Consider the following 13,044-nt stretch of genomic DNA (forward strand, 5'->3'; position numbering starts at 1 on the left):
TGTTAGAAATTTTTATTGCACCAATGTAGGGTCTACAATTTGCCGGCCCTGACGAAAGAAATTCCTCATGAACCATGTGACCACGGTGTAGTAAAGTATTCACCCCACTTGACTTTTTTGGTGCCTCACAACCTGGAATTAACATGGATTGTTTGAGGATTTGCATAATTTAATTTACAGAACATGTCCACAACTATGAAGATTTTTTTATATTTTTTTATTGTGAAGCAAACAAAAAAATAACAGAAAAAGTCAATGTGCATAACTATTCACCCCCCCTAAAGTCAATACTCTGTAGAGCCCCCTTTTGCGGCAATCACAGCTCCAAGTCGCTTTGGATAAGTCTCTATGAGCTTGCCACATCTTGCATCTTGGATTTTTGCCCATTCCTCCTTGCAAAACTGCTCCAGCTCCTTCAAGTTGGATGGTTTGCACTTGTGAACAGCAATCTTTAAGTCTGACCACAGATTTTCTATTTTATTTAGATCTGGGCTTTGACTAGGCCATTCCAACACATTTACATGTTTCCCCTTAAACCACTCAAGTGTAGCTCTAGCAGTGTGTTTAGGTTCATTGTCCTGCTGGAAGGTGAACCTCCGTCCTAGCCTCAAATCACGCACAGAGTGGTACAGGTTTTGCTCAAGAATATCCCTCTATTTAGCACCATCCATCTTTGCCCTAACTCTGACCAGTTTCCTAGTCCCGGCTGCTGAAAAACATCCCCACAGTATGATGCTGACACCACCATGTTTCACTGTGGGGATGGTGTTCTTTGGGTGATGTGTTGTTAGCGCCAGACATAGCGTTTTCTTTCATGGACAAAAAGTTCAAGACCAGAGCACCTTCCTCCCTACATTTTGGGAGTCTCCCACATGCCTTTTCACAAACTCACAATGTGCCTTTTTGTTTTTAGCTGAAAGTAATGGCTTTTTTTCTGGCCACTCTGCCATAAAGCCCAACTCTATGGAGAGTACGGCTTATTGTCGTCCTATGTACAGATATGTACTCCAGTCTTTGCTGTGGAATTCTGCAGCTCCTGCAGGGTTACCTTAGGTCTCTGTGCTGCCTTTCTGATAAATGCCCTCCTTGCCCGGTCTGTGAGTTTTGGTGGGCAGCCGTCTCTTGGCAGGTTTGCTGTTGTGCCATATTCTTTCCATTTGGGTATGATAGATTTGATGGTGCTCCTGGGGATCATCAAAGATTTTCATATTTTTTTATAACCTAACCCTGACTTCTCAACAACATTATCCCTTACTTGTTTGGAGAGTTCCTTCATCTTCATGGCAGTGTTTGGTTAATGATGCCTCTTGCTTAGGTGTTGCAGCCTCTGGGGCCTTTAAAAAAAAAAAAAAAAGTGTGTATATGTAATGACAGATCATGTGACACTTAGATTGCACACAGGTGGACCCTTATTTCACTAATTACTATATGTAACTTTTGAAGGTAATTGGTTGCACCAGAGCTTTTTATGGGCTTCCTAACAAAGGGGGTGAATACATACGCACATGCCAATTTTCTGTTTTCTATTTCTAAACAATAGTTTTATTTATATATTTTTCTCATTTCACTTCACCAACTTAGACTATTGTGTTCTGATCCATCACATAAAATTCAGATTAACAAAACATTGAACTTCAGGTTGTAATGTAACAAAATACAAAAAAAGTCAAGGGGATGAATACTTTTGCAAGGCACTGTATATCATGTCTCAAGGCCTATTTAAAGGGTCGAACACTGACTTACCGTATTTTTCGCCCATAAGATGCACCTTAGGTTTTAGAGGAGGACAATAAGAAAAAAAATATTTTTCATTACACCTCAGGTCAGACCACCAATTAGACCCCCAATGTTAATCAGACCTCAGCTGACAGACCCAATCAGACCCACAATGTTAATAAGACCCCAATAAAACTTCAGCTCAGACCCCAATGTAAATGACCCTCAATCAGCCCAATGCCTCTCATCAGCCCCATATCAGCCCCTATGCCTCTCATCAGCCCCATATCAGCCCCTATGCCTCTCATCAGCCCCATATCAGCCCCTATGCCTCTCATCAGCCCCCATTGTCAACCATTATGCCTCCATCACCCCCCATTGCCTCAGGTCAGCCCCCAGCAGCCTCACGTTTTATAAAAATAAAAAAACATTTACCTCTCCTGCTCCTGGACGCCGCCGCTCCTCTCTGCCCGCGATCTTCTTCCTCCTGATGTCGGCTGTGCTGTGAACTGGCATGCAAAGCGTGATGTCACAGAGCGCCCTCACGCTTTGCGCAGGACACTGCAGAGCCGACAGCTGAGGAACAGGAACTGGTGAGTACAGAGCCTTCACCGCTTCCTGGTCTTCCAGTACTAACGAGCGCTTCCATAATGGAAGCGCTCTTTAGTATTCGCCCCATAAGACGCAGGTGGTATTAGAAGCAGAGCATGCTAAGAGCTCATTTGAATCCTTCAGTGCCATCAGCTCTCCCCTACCCCAGTGCCATCAGCTCCGTTCCCCCTTGCCATCAGCTCTCCCCCCACCTGGTGCCTTCAGCTCCATTCCCCATTGTGCCATCATCTCTGCTCCCCTAAGGCCGGGCCACACTTCAGTTAAACCACGGACACACGGTCCGTGAAAGCCCAGCCTGCCATCCTCCTGACACCCGGAGTGCACAGCGTAATTGGTTGCTTTGACGTTGTGCACTCGGGGCGCCCGACCTTAGTCGCGCCCCCACCACCTGGGTTTCACCAACTTAAATTTCCAGCAGGGGCACCGAAGACACGCCATCGTTCCGCGACAAGCCTAGAGCAGCGCGTGTGTACGTTAGGAGGTCAGTGCAGCGCGGGACGTGCTGTGAAGTGTCCGGAGGCCCCCTGCTGGAAAGGTGAGTATTGCGAGCGCATTGCGGGCCAGCGGGAGACCACAGAGTGGGAGTAATAGCAAGCGCTTCACTCCCGCTATGTGGTCACGTGACAAAAATGAATCCTCGATGCAAAAAATTAGCATCAAGGATTTTTTTGCGTCAAATTACTTGATTTAATAGAGTACTCGTTGCAGCTCTAGTCCCATGTTCATATGTGCCTGCATTGCTGAGAAAAATGATGTTTTAATATATGCAAATTAGCCTCTAGGAGCAACGGGGGCTCGTTACACCTAGAGGCTCCACATTCTCTACAACAGTAATTGACCTGGTCAGGCAGTGTAAACATCACTGCCTGGCCCTGTCAATCAAAGTGGAGAGGGCGCAGCAGTTGCACAAAGAGCAGAGCCTCTAGGTGTAACGGTAACTCCCCTATTGGTCCTAAAGGCTGATTTGCATACAGTATATTAAAATTTCATATTTTTTTTCAGCAATGCGGGCACATATGAACATAGGACTAACACAGATGCCTTCAGCTGCCAAGTGCACATGTAACAGGTCCACTGTGTCATAGTTACAAATCTGGTGACAGATGACTTTTTAGGGTCAGTTCATACCAACGCTATTGATTTCCACTGTTCTTCTGTGTAATAGGAGCAGAACAACAAAAATGACAGAAGTGCCAAACAGATCCCATTGACTGTAACTGCGTCCATTTGGTTTCCATTCAGAGGTCCTCTTCTTTAGCGGACAGAAAGGTCCTGCTGCACACAGGACTTATCTATCTGCTGTTTTTGATGAATCCCCCAACGTAGATGATGACTTTACTATACAAAAAATCGATAATGAGATGCTGCATGCAAAATGTGCTCAAAATTGTCATTAGTCCTTCTACATGTCACGTCAAAGAAGCCAAACCTTTCCAGCACAAGCTGTTGACCAATGTGTATGTAAGATGACTATATGGCACTTACTAATGTAGCCAATCAAAGTGGAGAGGGCGCGGCAGAGCCTCTAGGTGTAATATCAACGCCCCCGTTGCTCTTAGAGGCTCATTTGCATATATTAGAACATCACTTTTCTCAGCTACTATGAACATGGGACCAACACAGATGCCTTCAGCTGCCAAGTGCACATGCAATAGGTCAGCCAGTTTCACAGGTACTAATCTGCTGACAGATGCCTTTTAAAGGGTAAGTCCATTAGTCCATGTTCCAATGCGAAGGACTGTGGCTAGGATATGGCATCACCATGGTCAAGAATAGGACATGTTCTAGATTATTTGCAGGGCCGCATAGAGGTCTGTCCATAAGAGTACATTCACACAACTGTATATATTTTGCCATCTGCAAAGTGCGGATCCGGAAAAAAATACGGATGGCGTCGGTGTTGCATCCGTTTTCTGTGGACCCATTTATACCTTTTATTTTATTTAGTTTTTTTATATAGATAGTGACATGGAAAATTAAAAGTTATGTCACCAAAAATTCTTTAAAAATAAGTTTAATATAAAAACATGCTTTGTACAATAGGTCCACAGATTTTTATTTTAATTTTTTTTTTTAAACTTGAGTTAAATAACCAGATTTTTTTTTATTTTTATATTTTTTTTCGTTCATGTGTGGCCTATGTGACGGTACTGACCTGTAAAAATAAAGAGCCGCCACTTATAACATCCATATAACGTGGGTCCATTCATTCTTTGTTGCAGGTTGAAGAAGGGAGCAAAGCTGCGGAGACATTAATGGCGGGAGATGAAATGGTGAATATAAATGATATACCGCTCTCTGGTTACCGCCAGGAAGCAATCTGTCTGGTGAAAGGATCTCACAAAACATTGAAGATGGTTGTAAAAAGGTACGAACCTCTCAGCGGTATTATAGGAACTGGTTTTCTTATTTACTGTGAAACCGCCGAAATAACTCTAGAAGAAGAAAAACAATTCATATTGTGTGTGGTCCGGACCTTATGAAGCCCTGCTCCTGAGGAGTAATAGTCTACGTGCCCATGTCTAAACCCACCACTCTAAGCAGTTACTTATATTACAAGGTATAGGCCACAGATAACCCCTTAGTAGTGGAGAAATCCTTTAAAGGGGTATGTCAATTTGTAAAAAAAACATCTGCAAGTAATCTGTAAGTCACATCATAACTTGCCCCACTCCATGCAGGAGACGTCCCCATCTGTGGGCTATGCATTTCTAAGCCTCTCTGTCCATGGGGCACAGAATGGCAGTGACGTGATTCACCCACATTACCACTTTCTGTGTTGTCCCCCGGGGTTCTTCTGCGCGTGCGCTGAACAGTAAATGAACTGGATCCATCCGGAAAGTGGTGATGGGGGGTGAATGATATAACCGCTACAATCTTGCTCCCTATGTATGCAGTAGCCAATGAGGGCTGATGTTTACATGGCCCACAGATGGGGACCCCGGGGGCCTTCTCCTGTGTAGTGGAGGTAAGTTATGATGTGACATACAGATGTACGTCACACAAGAAATAAATAAGGAGCTATTTCTTCAACCCCATTAAACAAATTCCATCATTTTTAACCCAAATGGTGCCCTCTTTCACCTCCAAAATTGTGCATTTTGTTCATGGTTTTGCACCTTAAAGGGGATGGCCACTTTCTGGCTGCTGCTGACCAGTGTGTATGCACGATGGCACTTACTAATCTAGCCTCTGTGCCATTTGCTATATTTCATAAAGTTTGTCACCTCCTGCACTCGGATGTAGCCGTTTTTGCGGTCCGCAAAACACAGCTGCCGGTTGCTTGCGTTGAGCATTTTGTGGATCGCTACGTCCTGCCCTCTGTTAGAGCTACCTATTCTTCTCTGCAAAAAGGACAAGAATAGGTTATGTACTATGTTTTTTGCAGGGGCATGGACATGCGGATGTGGACAGCACATTGCGTGCGGTCTGCATCTTTTGTGGCCCCATTAAAATGAATGGGTCCGCCACTGACCCGCCAAAAATGCAGTTCGGATGCAGAGCAAAATCACGGTCGTGTGTATGTGGCATTAGTTAAATCTTCTGTGCTGTCTGCGAAGGGTGGATTCACACAACCGTATTTATTTTGCTGTCTGCAAAATGCGGATCCACAAAAAAAAAAAAATACGGAGCACGTCGGTGTTGCATCTGTTTTTTTGTGGAACCTTTGTAACAATGCCTATACTTGTCTACAAAACAGACACGAATAGGACATTTTCTATCTTTTTTGCCGGACTGCAGAATGGCCATACAGATGTGGACATCACATGGTGTGGTGTTCACATTTTTTGCAGTCCTATTGAAATGCGGATCGGATGCAGACAAAAAATATGGTCGTGTGAATTGAGCCTAAGATGGCCCGTCATGTGACAAAATGGAAACCGTGTCGACCCTGTTATAGTCAGTGGGATCTGTTTTGGCTCTGTTCAGATCAGTTATGTGCCAAATTTGGCACTTCTGTTATTTCCGTTGTTCTGCTCCTATAACGCAGCAGAACCATGGAAATCAATAGCAGTAGTGTGAACTGACCCTTAACGTGTTCTTGATTCGGTGTATCACTGAGCCAAGGCGGCTATGCCAGATCTGTCTTCAGGCTGATACCAGTAAACCCCAACAGATCCCATTGATGGTACTAGGCTCCGTTTCTGCTCCAGTATTTTTGATGGCGCTGCAGGCTGCGCTCTTCTCACATCAGCAATAACGGAAAGGATGACCATGCTTACAGAACAAGTTTTGTTAAAATTTTCATTCATGGGGCTGACTGTAAATGTGAGTGACATCTTGTGTTTAGGTTTAGATCCTTTTCCATCAAGTGTATTAGATAATGGTTGTCCGCATTTCCTGAAGTCATTATCTCCCTTGACCACTGCTTCCGGATTTAACTATTGTGTCCGGATGGTGACCGTTTTTTAAAAAGAAGAAAAAGTAAACAAATTATACTCTCCTCACCGATCCCCCGCCATTCTTATTATGATGCTTCAGGGGTCCCTGTCTATTTCCTGGTTCCTGCCGACACACGGGAAATGATCACGCTGCCAATCACTGGCTGAGCCTGGTCACCGCTATGGCCAGTGATTGGCTGAGCAGTCATTTCCGGTGAATCAGGAGGGACCAGGAAGCATACCGATTGGTGAGGTAAATATTACTACTTATAATTATTATTATTATTTTTTTTACGGCATTCTGGCCAAAGTTTTTTTCCTGCCAGAAAACTCCTTTAACAAAGTAAGTTCACAAACCCTGTGATGTCATCCCATGATTAATGTAAAAAATGAACGTCAGAGAACATATGGTACATGTCAATCTCTTTCTAACGAAGCTAGAACCAGCCCTGTACCTCACATGGATCCAGATATCTCCCTATTCATTGCTCCAGTCGTTGCTCTAGTTTCTCTTCAAGATAGCAACTCAGTGGGCGTGTCTCATCTCAGGGGGCATGTCCTTTCTACTACAGCCCTCTCCCTGTTGTCACTGTCACAGCTTCTAACATGAGAATGGCTGGTGGCATTTGAAAGATGGAACTGAGCATGTATGACAACCTCAGTAGGTGGGCGTGCACATTACTATACAGATTAAACACCAGAGGGCGCCATTAAATTGAAGTAAAGGGAATATAATTTGTTGCTAATCTCCTTCCAAACTAACATTTAATGGTGGCACCCCCCCCCCCCCTCTTAAAGAGGACTTGTCAACACCTCTGACCCTATATGTTTTAGTAACTAATTGCATTCCCCATAATAAAACAATTCTGCGCCATCTTTTCTTAGAACGGTGTTGTACCATTAGGCCGCTTTCAGACGAATGAGTGTCACGCTTCAGACTCGCAGCACTGCCGTCCTGACTTCCCAGCACTGCCGGGCTCTCATAGCTGTCGGGCAGTAATAATTCAATTAAGAATTATTAATTATGGTCATAAAAATAATTAACCATAGAAAAAATAAGATGTATAGAATTTGTCATAAATTCTTAAAATCATGACCTGGTGAATTGTGGACAACCTAATCACATAGCATTATATTGATTTATGATGCTATTTAACCCTTACAGTACTGGTATGTATTGCATTCCACTGACATAACCCTGTCAGTGTTATCAGTGTTATCCAATACATTCCAGACCTCTATGGGTTACATAGCATCATAAATCAATATAATGTTATCCGACCCCGGCAGTGCTGGGAGGTCAGGACGGGTGCTGCGCTGAGTCCAGAGCTTGACACTCGCTCGTCTGAAAGCGGCCTTACTCCTAGAGATTTATGAATAAATTAAGGTTTAGGTGTTACCATTTAGGGGTGACACTTTGCAGTCATCAGTGCTACTTTTTTGTTAATTTATTCACAAATTTGTAGGAGTAACAACAGAGGAACAGCTCAATACAGTTATGAGAAAAGAAGCTTCAGAACCTGTATCTCTCAACCTTTCCATGATGGTTTCAGTCATTCTTTGCATGAAAAACACACTTTTCCTTAGTTTTTGGGTGCCCAGTGTACGGTTATGCCTATACTAGTACTCTGTTCTAATTCTGCATAGTGGAGGGCGATGCTAAAACTCATAGGCACCGCCATAACTTGTGCTTTTTTCATTATGAGCAGAGGTCGCACTAAGTTTTTTGCAGAAGAGAAAAAATATTCCTCTGATCATTTTTGATGAGTATTTTTACCCGAGGATAAGTACGGGCAGTAATTTAAATACATAATAGGTAGGCCTACACTTGTTTAAATCTGCGTTTGGAGCTTCTGGTGCAGATTCTGTCGAAAGACCAGACAAAAAAGCCTTATATGCAGCACTTTTATGTCCGGTAAAAAGACTGGATCCCAAACAGAAACTGAACGGATCCCATCATAGTCAGTGGAGTCTGTTCAGCTTCTTCCCTTTGGGGTGACAGGAGGAGGAGGGAACAGAGTCACTAGTGGGGTGACAGGAGGAGGAGGGAACAGAGTCACTAGTGGGGTGACGAGAGGAGGGGGAGCAGGGTCACCAGTGGGGTGACAGGAGGAGGAGGCAGCAGGATCACCAGTGGAGTGACAAGAGGAGGTGGGAGCAGGGTCACTAGTGGGGTGACAGGAGGAGGTGGGAGCAGGGTCACCAGTGGGGTGACGGGAGAAGGGGGGAGCAGGGTCACTAGTGGGGTGACAGATGGAGGAGGTGGGAGCAGGGTCACCAGTGGGGTGACAGGAGGAGGGGGAGCAGGATCACTAGTGGGGTGACGGGAGAAGGGGGGAGCAGGGTCACCAGTGGGGTGACAGGAGGAGGTGGGAGCAGGGTCACCAGTGGGGTGACAGGAGGAGGGGGAGCAGGATCACCAGTGGGGTGACAGGAGGAGGTGGGAGCAGGGTCACTAGTGGGGTGACAGGAGGAGGGGGAGCAGGGTCACCAGTGGGGTGACAGGAGGAGGGGGAGCAGGGTCACTAGTGGGGTGACGGGAGGAGGGGGAGCAGGGTCACTAGTGGGGTGACAGAAGGAGGTGGGAGCAGGGTCACTAGTGGGGTGACAGAATGAGGTGGGAGCAGGGTCACTAGTGGGGTGACGGAAGGAGGTGGGAGCAGGGTCACTAGTGGGGTGACGGGAGGAGGGGGAGCAGGTTCACTAGTGGGGTGACAGGATGAGGTGGGAGCAGGGTCACTAGTGGGGTGACGGAAGGAGGGGGGAGCAGGGTCACTAGTGGGGTGACAGGAGGATGGGGGAGCAGGGTCACTAGTGGGGTGACAGGAGGAGGTGGGAGCAGGGTCACTAGTGGGGTGACAGGAGGAGGGGGAGCAGGGTCACCAGTGGGGTGACAGGAGGAGGGGGAGCAGGGTCACTAGTGGGGTGACGGGAGGAGGGGGAGCAGGGTCACCAGTGGGGTGACAGAAGGAGGTGGGAGCAGGGTCACTAGTGGGGTGACAGAATGAGGTGGGAGCAGGGTCACTAGTGGGGTGACGGAAGGAGGTGGGAGCAGGGTCACTAGTGGGGTGACGGGAGGAGGGGGAGCAGGTTCACTAGTGGGGTGACAGGATGAGGTGGGAGCAGGGTCACTAGTGGGGTGACGGAAGGAGGTGGGAGCAGGGTCACTAGTGGGGTGACAGGAGGAGGTGGGAGCAGGGTCACTAGTGGGGTGACAGGAGGATGGGGGAGCAGGGTCACTAGTGGGGATGACAGGAGGAGGTGGGAGCAGGGTCACTAGTGGGGTGACAGGGAGGAAGGGGGAGCAGGGTCACTAGTGGGGTGACAGGAGGAGGTGGGAGCAGGGTCACTAGTGGGATGACAGGAGGAGGTGGGAGCAGGGTCACTAGTGGGATGACATGGAGGAGGTGGGAGCAGGGTCACTAGTGGGGTGACAGGATGGAGGTGGGAGCAGGGTCACTAGTGGGGTGACAGGAGGGGGGGAGCAGGGTCACTAGTGGGGTGACAGGAGGAGGTGGGAGCAGGGTCACTAGTGGGGTGACGGAAGGAGGTGGGAGCAGGGTCACTAGTGGGGTGACGGGAGGAGGGGGAGCAGGGTCACTAGTGGGGTGACAGGAGGAGGTGGGAGCAGGGTCACTAGTGGGGTGACAGGAGAGGTGGGAGCAGGGTCACTAGTGGTGACGGAGGAGTGGGAGAGGGTCACTAGTGGGGTGACGGAGGAGGGGGAGCAGGTTCACTAGTGGGGTGACAGGAGGAGGTGGGAGCAGGGTCACTAGTGGGGTGACGGCAGGAGGTGGGAGCAGGGTCACTAGTGGGGTGACGGGAGGAGGGGGAGCAGGGTCACTAGTGGGGTGACAGGATGAGGTGGGAGCAGGGTCACTAGTGGGGTGACGGAAGGAGGGGGGAGCAGGGTCACTAGTGGGGTGACAGGAGGATGGGGGAGCAGGGTCACTAGTGGGGTGACAGGAGGATGGGGGAGCAGGGTCACTAGTGGGATGACAGGAGGAGGTGGGAGCAGGGTCACTAGTGGGGTGACGGAGGAGGTGGGAGCAGGGTCACTAGTGGGGTGACAGGAGGAGGTGGGAGCAGGGTCACTAGTGGGGTGACAGGAGGAGGTGGGAGCAGGGTCACTAGTGGGTGACAGGGAGGAGGTGGAGCTAGGGTTCACTAGTGGGGTGACAGGAGGAGGTGGGAGCAGGGTCACCGGTGGGGTGACAGGAGGAGGTGGGAGCAGGGTCACTGGTGGGGTGACAGGAGGAGGTGGGAGCAGGGTCACTAGTGGGGTGACGGGAGGAGGGGAGCAGGGTCACTAGTGGGGTGACAGGGAGGAGGGGGAGCAGGGTCACTAGTGGGGTGACAGGAGGAGGGGGGAGCAGGGTCACTAGTGGGGTGACAGGGAGGAGGGGGAGCAGGGTCACTAGTGGGGTGACGGGAGGAGGGGGAGCAGGGTCACTAGTGGGGTGACAGGTGGAGGGGGGGAGCAGGGTCACTAGTGGGGTGACAGATGGAGGGGGGAGCAGGGTCACTAGTGGGGTGACAGGTGGAGGGGGGAAGCAGGGTCACTAGTGGGAGGGGGATCCTATTAGATTTTGTGTCTCCCCTTCTTGTATTTCTGTAGGTCATGTCCTCATAATAACTATTCTGCACACCTAGAGACTACGCTCCTCATTATCCTGCAGCCGGATGGTGGTGCTAGTTTTGGGGTGATAACAGCAACTCTCCCCTCCACCTGGTGGCCGGTGGGGGGGGGGGGGAGAGACACATGCCTGGGGTAATGAGTCGGCGGCTCCTTACCTCTCCAGCGGCCCTGTCATGTTTCCTGGGGTCCTGCCATGTTACTATACTGTAAGGAGCTTTGCTATTGGTTATTTCAGGCACAGGCAGCGCTCGCTGTGGTGATGAATGTGGGGGAAAAGGTGTATTGGTGCACCTTAGGCCTCTTTCACACGGGCGTCATGTTTTTTGCCCGGATAAGAGCCGGGTGCGTTGCGGGAAAATGCGCGATTTTTCCGCGCGAGTGCAAAACATTGTCATGCGTTTTGCACTCGCGTGAGAAAAATCACGCATGTTTGGTACCCAAACCCGAACTTCTTCACAGAAGTTCGGGCTTGGGATTGATGTTCTGAAGATTGTATTATTTTCCCTTATAACATGGTTATAAGGGAAAATAATAGCATTCTGAATACAGAATGCATAGTATAATAGTGCTGGAGGGGGTTAAAAATAATAAAAAAAAGTTAACTCACCTTCTCCTCTTGTTCGCGTAGATGCCGGTCTGTTCTTTAGCTGTGGACTGAATGACCTGAGGTGATGTCAGATCACATGCTCCAATCACATGGTCCATCACCATGGTGATGGAGCATGTGATCTGACGTCATCAAAGGTCCTTCAGCCCACAGATAAAGAACAGACCGGGATCTACGCTAACAAGAGGAGAAGGTGAGTTAACTTTTTTATTATTTTTAACCCTTCCAGCACTATTATACTAAGCATTCTGTATTCAGAATGCTATTATTTTCCCTTATAACCATGTTATAAGGGAAAATAATACAGTGAATAGACTGTCACCTAGAACCCATGCGTGAAAATCGCACCGCATCCGCACTTGCTTGCGGATGCTTGCGATTTTCACGCAACCCCATTCATTTCTATAGGGCCTGCGTTACGTGAAAAACGCACAAAGAGGAGCATGCTGCGATTTTCACGCAACGCATAAGTGATGCGTGAAAATCACCGCTCGTGTGCACAGCCCCATAGAAATGAATGGGTCAGGATTCAGTGCGGGTGCAATGCGTTCACCGCACGCATCGCACCCGCACGGAAAACTCGCCCGTGTGAAAGGGGCCTTAGACTTTTTTCAGGAAGTAAAAATGGCCTAAACAGGCATCTGTGACGCTTGTACAGGCGTTATTGCGACCTCTGATTTATGTTTTATTTTTTTTATTTTTTTTTTACTAATAATGAAGTATCATAACGCCTAAGTAAGGCCAGCCCTAGATTCCGAGTACTTGCACATATGTAATGTGAAGTGATGCCCAGACTCGCAGGTTTCCTGTGAGAAATAATAGAATTCTTTTTCGGGAAGCCTGAGCGTAGCTTCCTTCTGATAAGATAACCGCACAGAGAAAAACAGGAATTCTTTCTAATACTTGTCAGGTCTGTGGTCTGGAATATCTCTCTATTGTATTGCTATTATTATTACCACCACCATCAGAGGACCACGGTATGCTTCTGTAGGCCCATCTTCCGGACATATAAATGGGGTCCTGTCATGTCGTGGGGGTATTTACATTTATATTCGCTTTCCACTTGGAAATCTCAAAATGATCCTTCC

General features: G+C 48.0%; 1 protein-coding gene across 2 annotated transcripts in view; it reads left to right on the forward strand.

Annotated features, from left to right (window-relative positions):
• The window catches only part of SHROOM2 (shroom family member 2), a 181,228-nt gene that overhangs the window by 65,318 nt on the left and 102,866 nt on the right, over nt 1–13,044 (forward strand). For both annotated transcript variants that reach the window (XM_044284564.1, XM_044284563.1), the window contains exon 2: nt 4,551–4,696. In XM_044284564.1, coding sequence (XP_044140499.1) covers nt 4,551–4,696 — 146 coding nt within the window. The remainder of the gene's footprint in view (nt 1–4,550; nt 4,697–13,044) is intronic.

Source organism: Bufo gargarizans, chromosome 3 (genome assembly GCF_014858855.1).
Source record: "Bufo gargarizans isolate SCDJY-AF-19 chromosome 3, ASM1485885v1, whole genome shotgun sequence".
Lineage (NCBI taxonomy): Eukaryota > Metazoa > Chordata > Amphibia > Anura > Bufonidae > Bufo > Bufo gargarizans.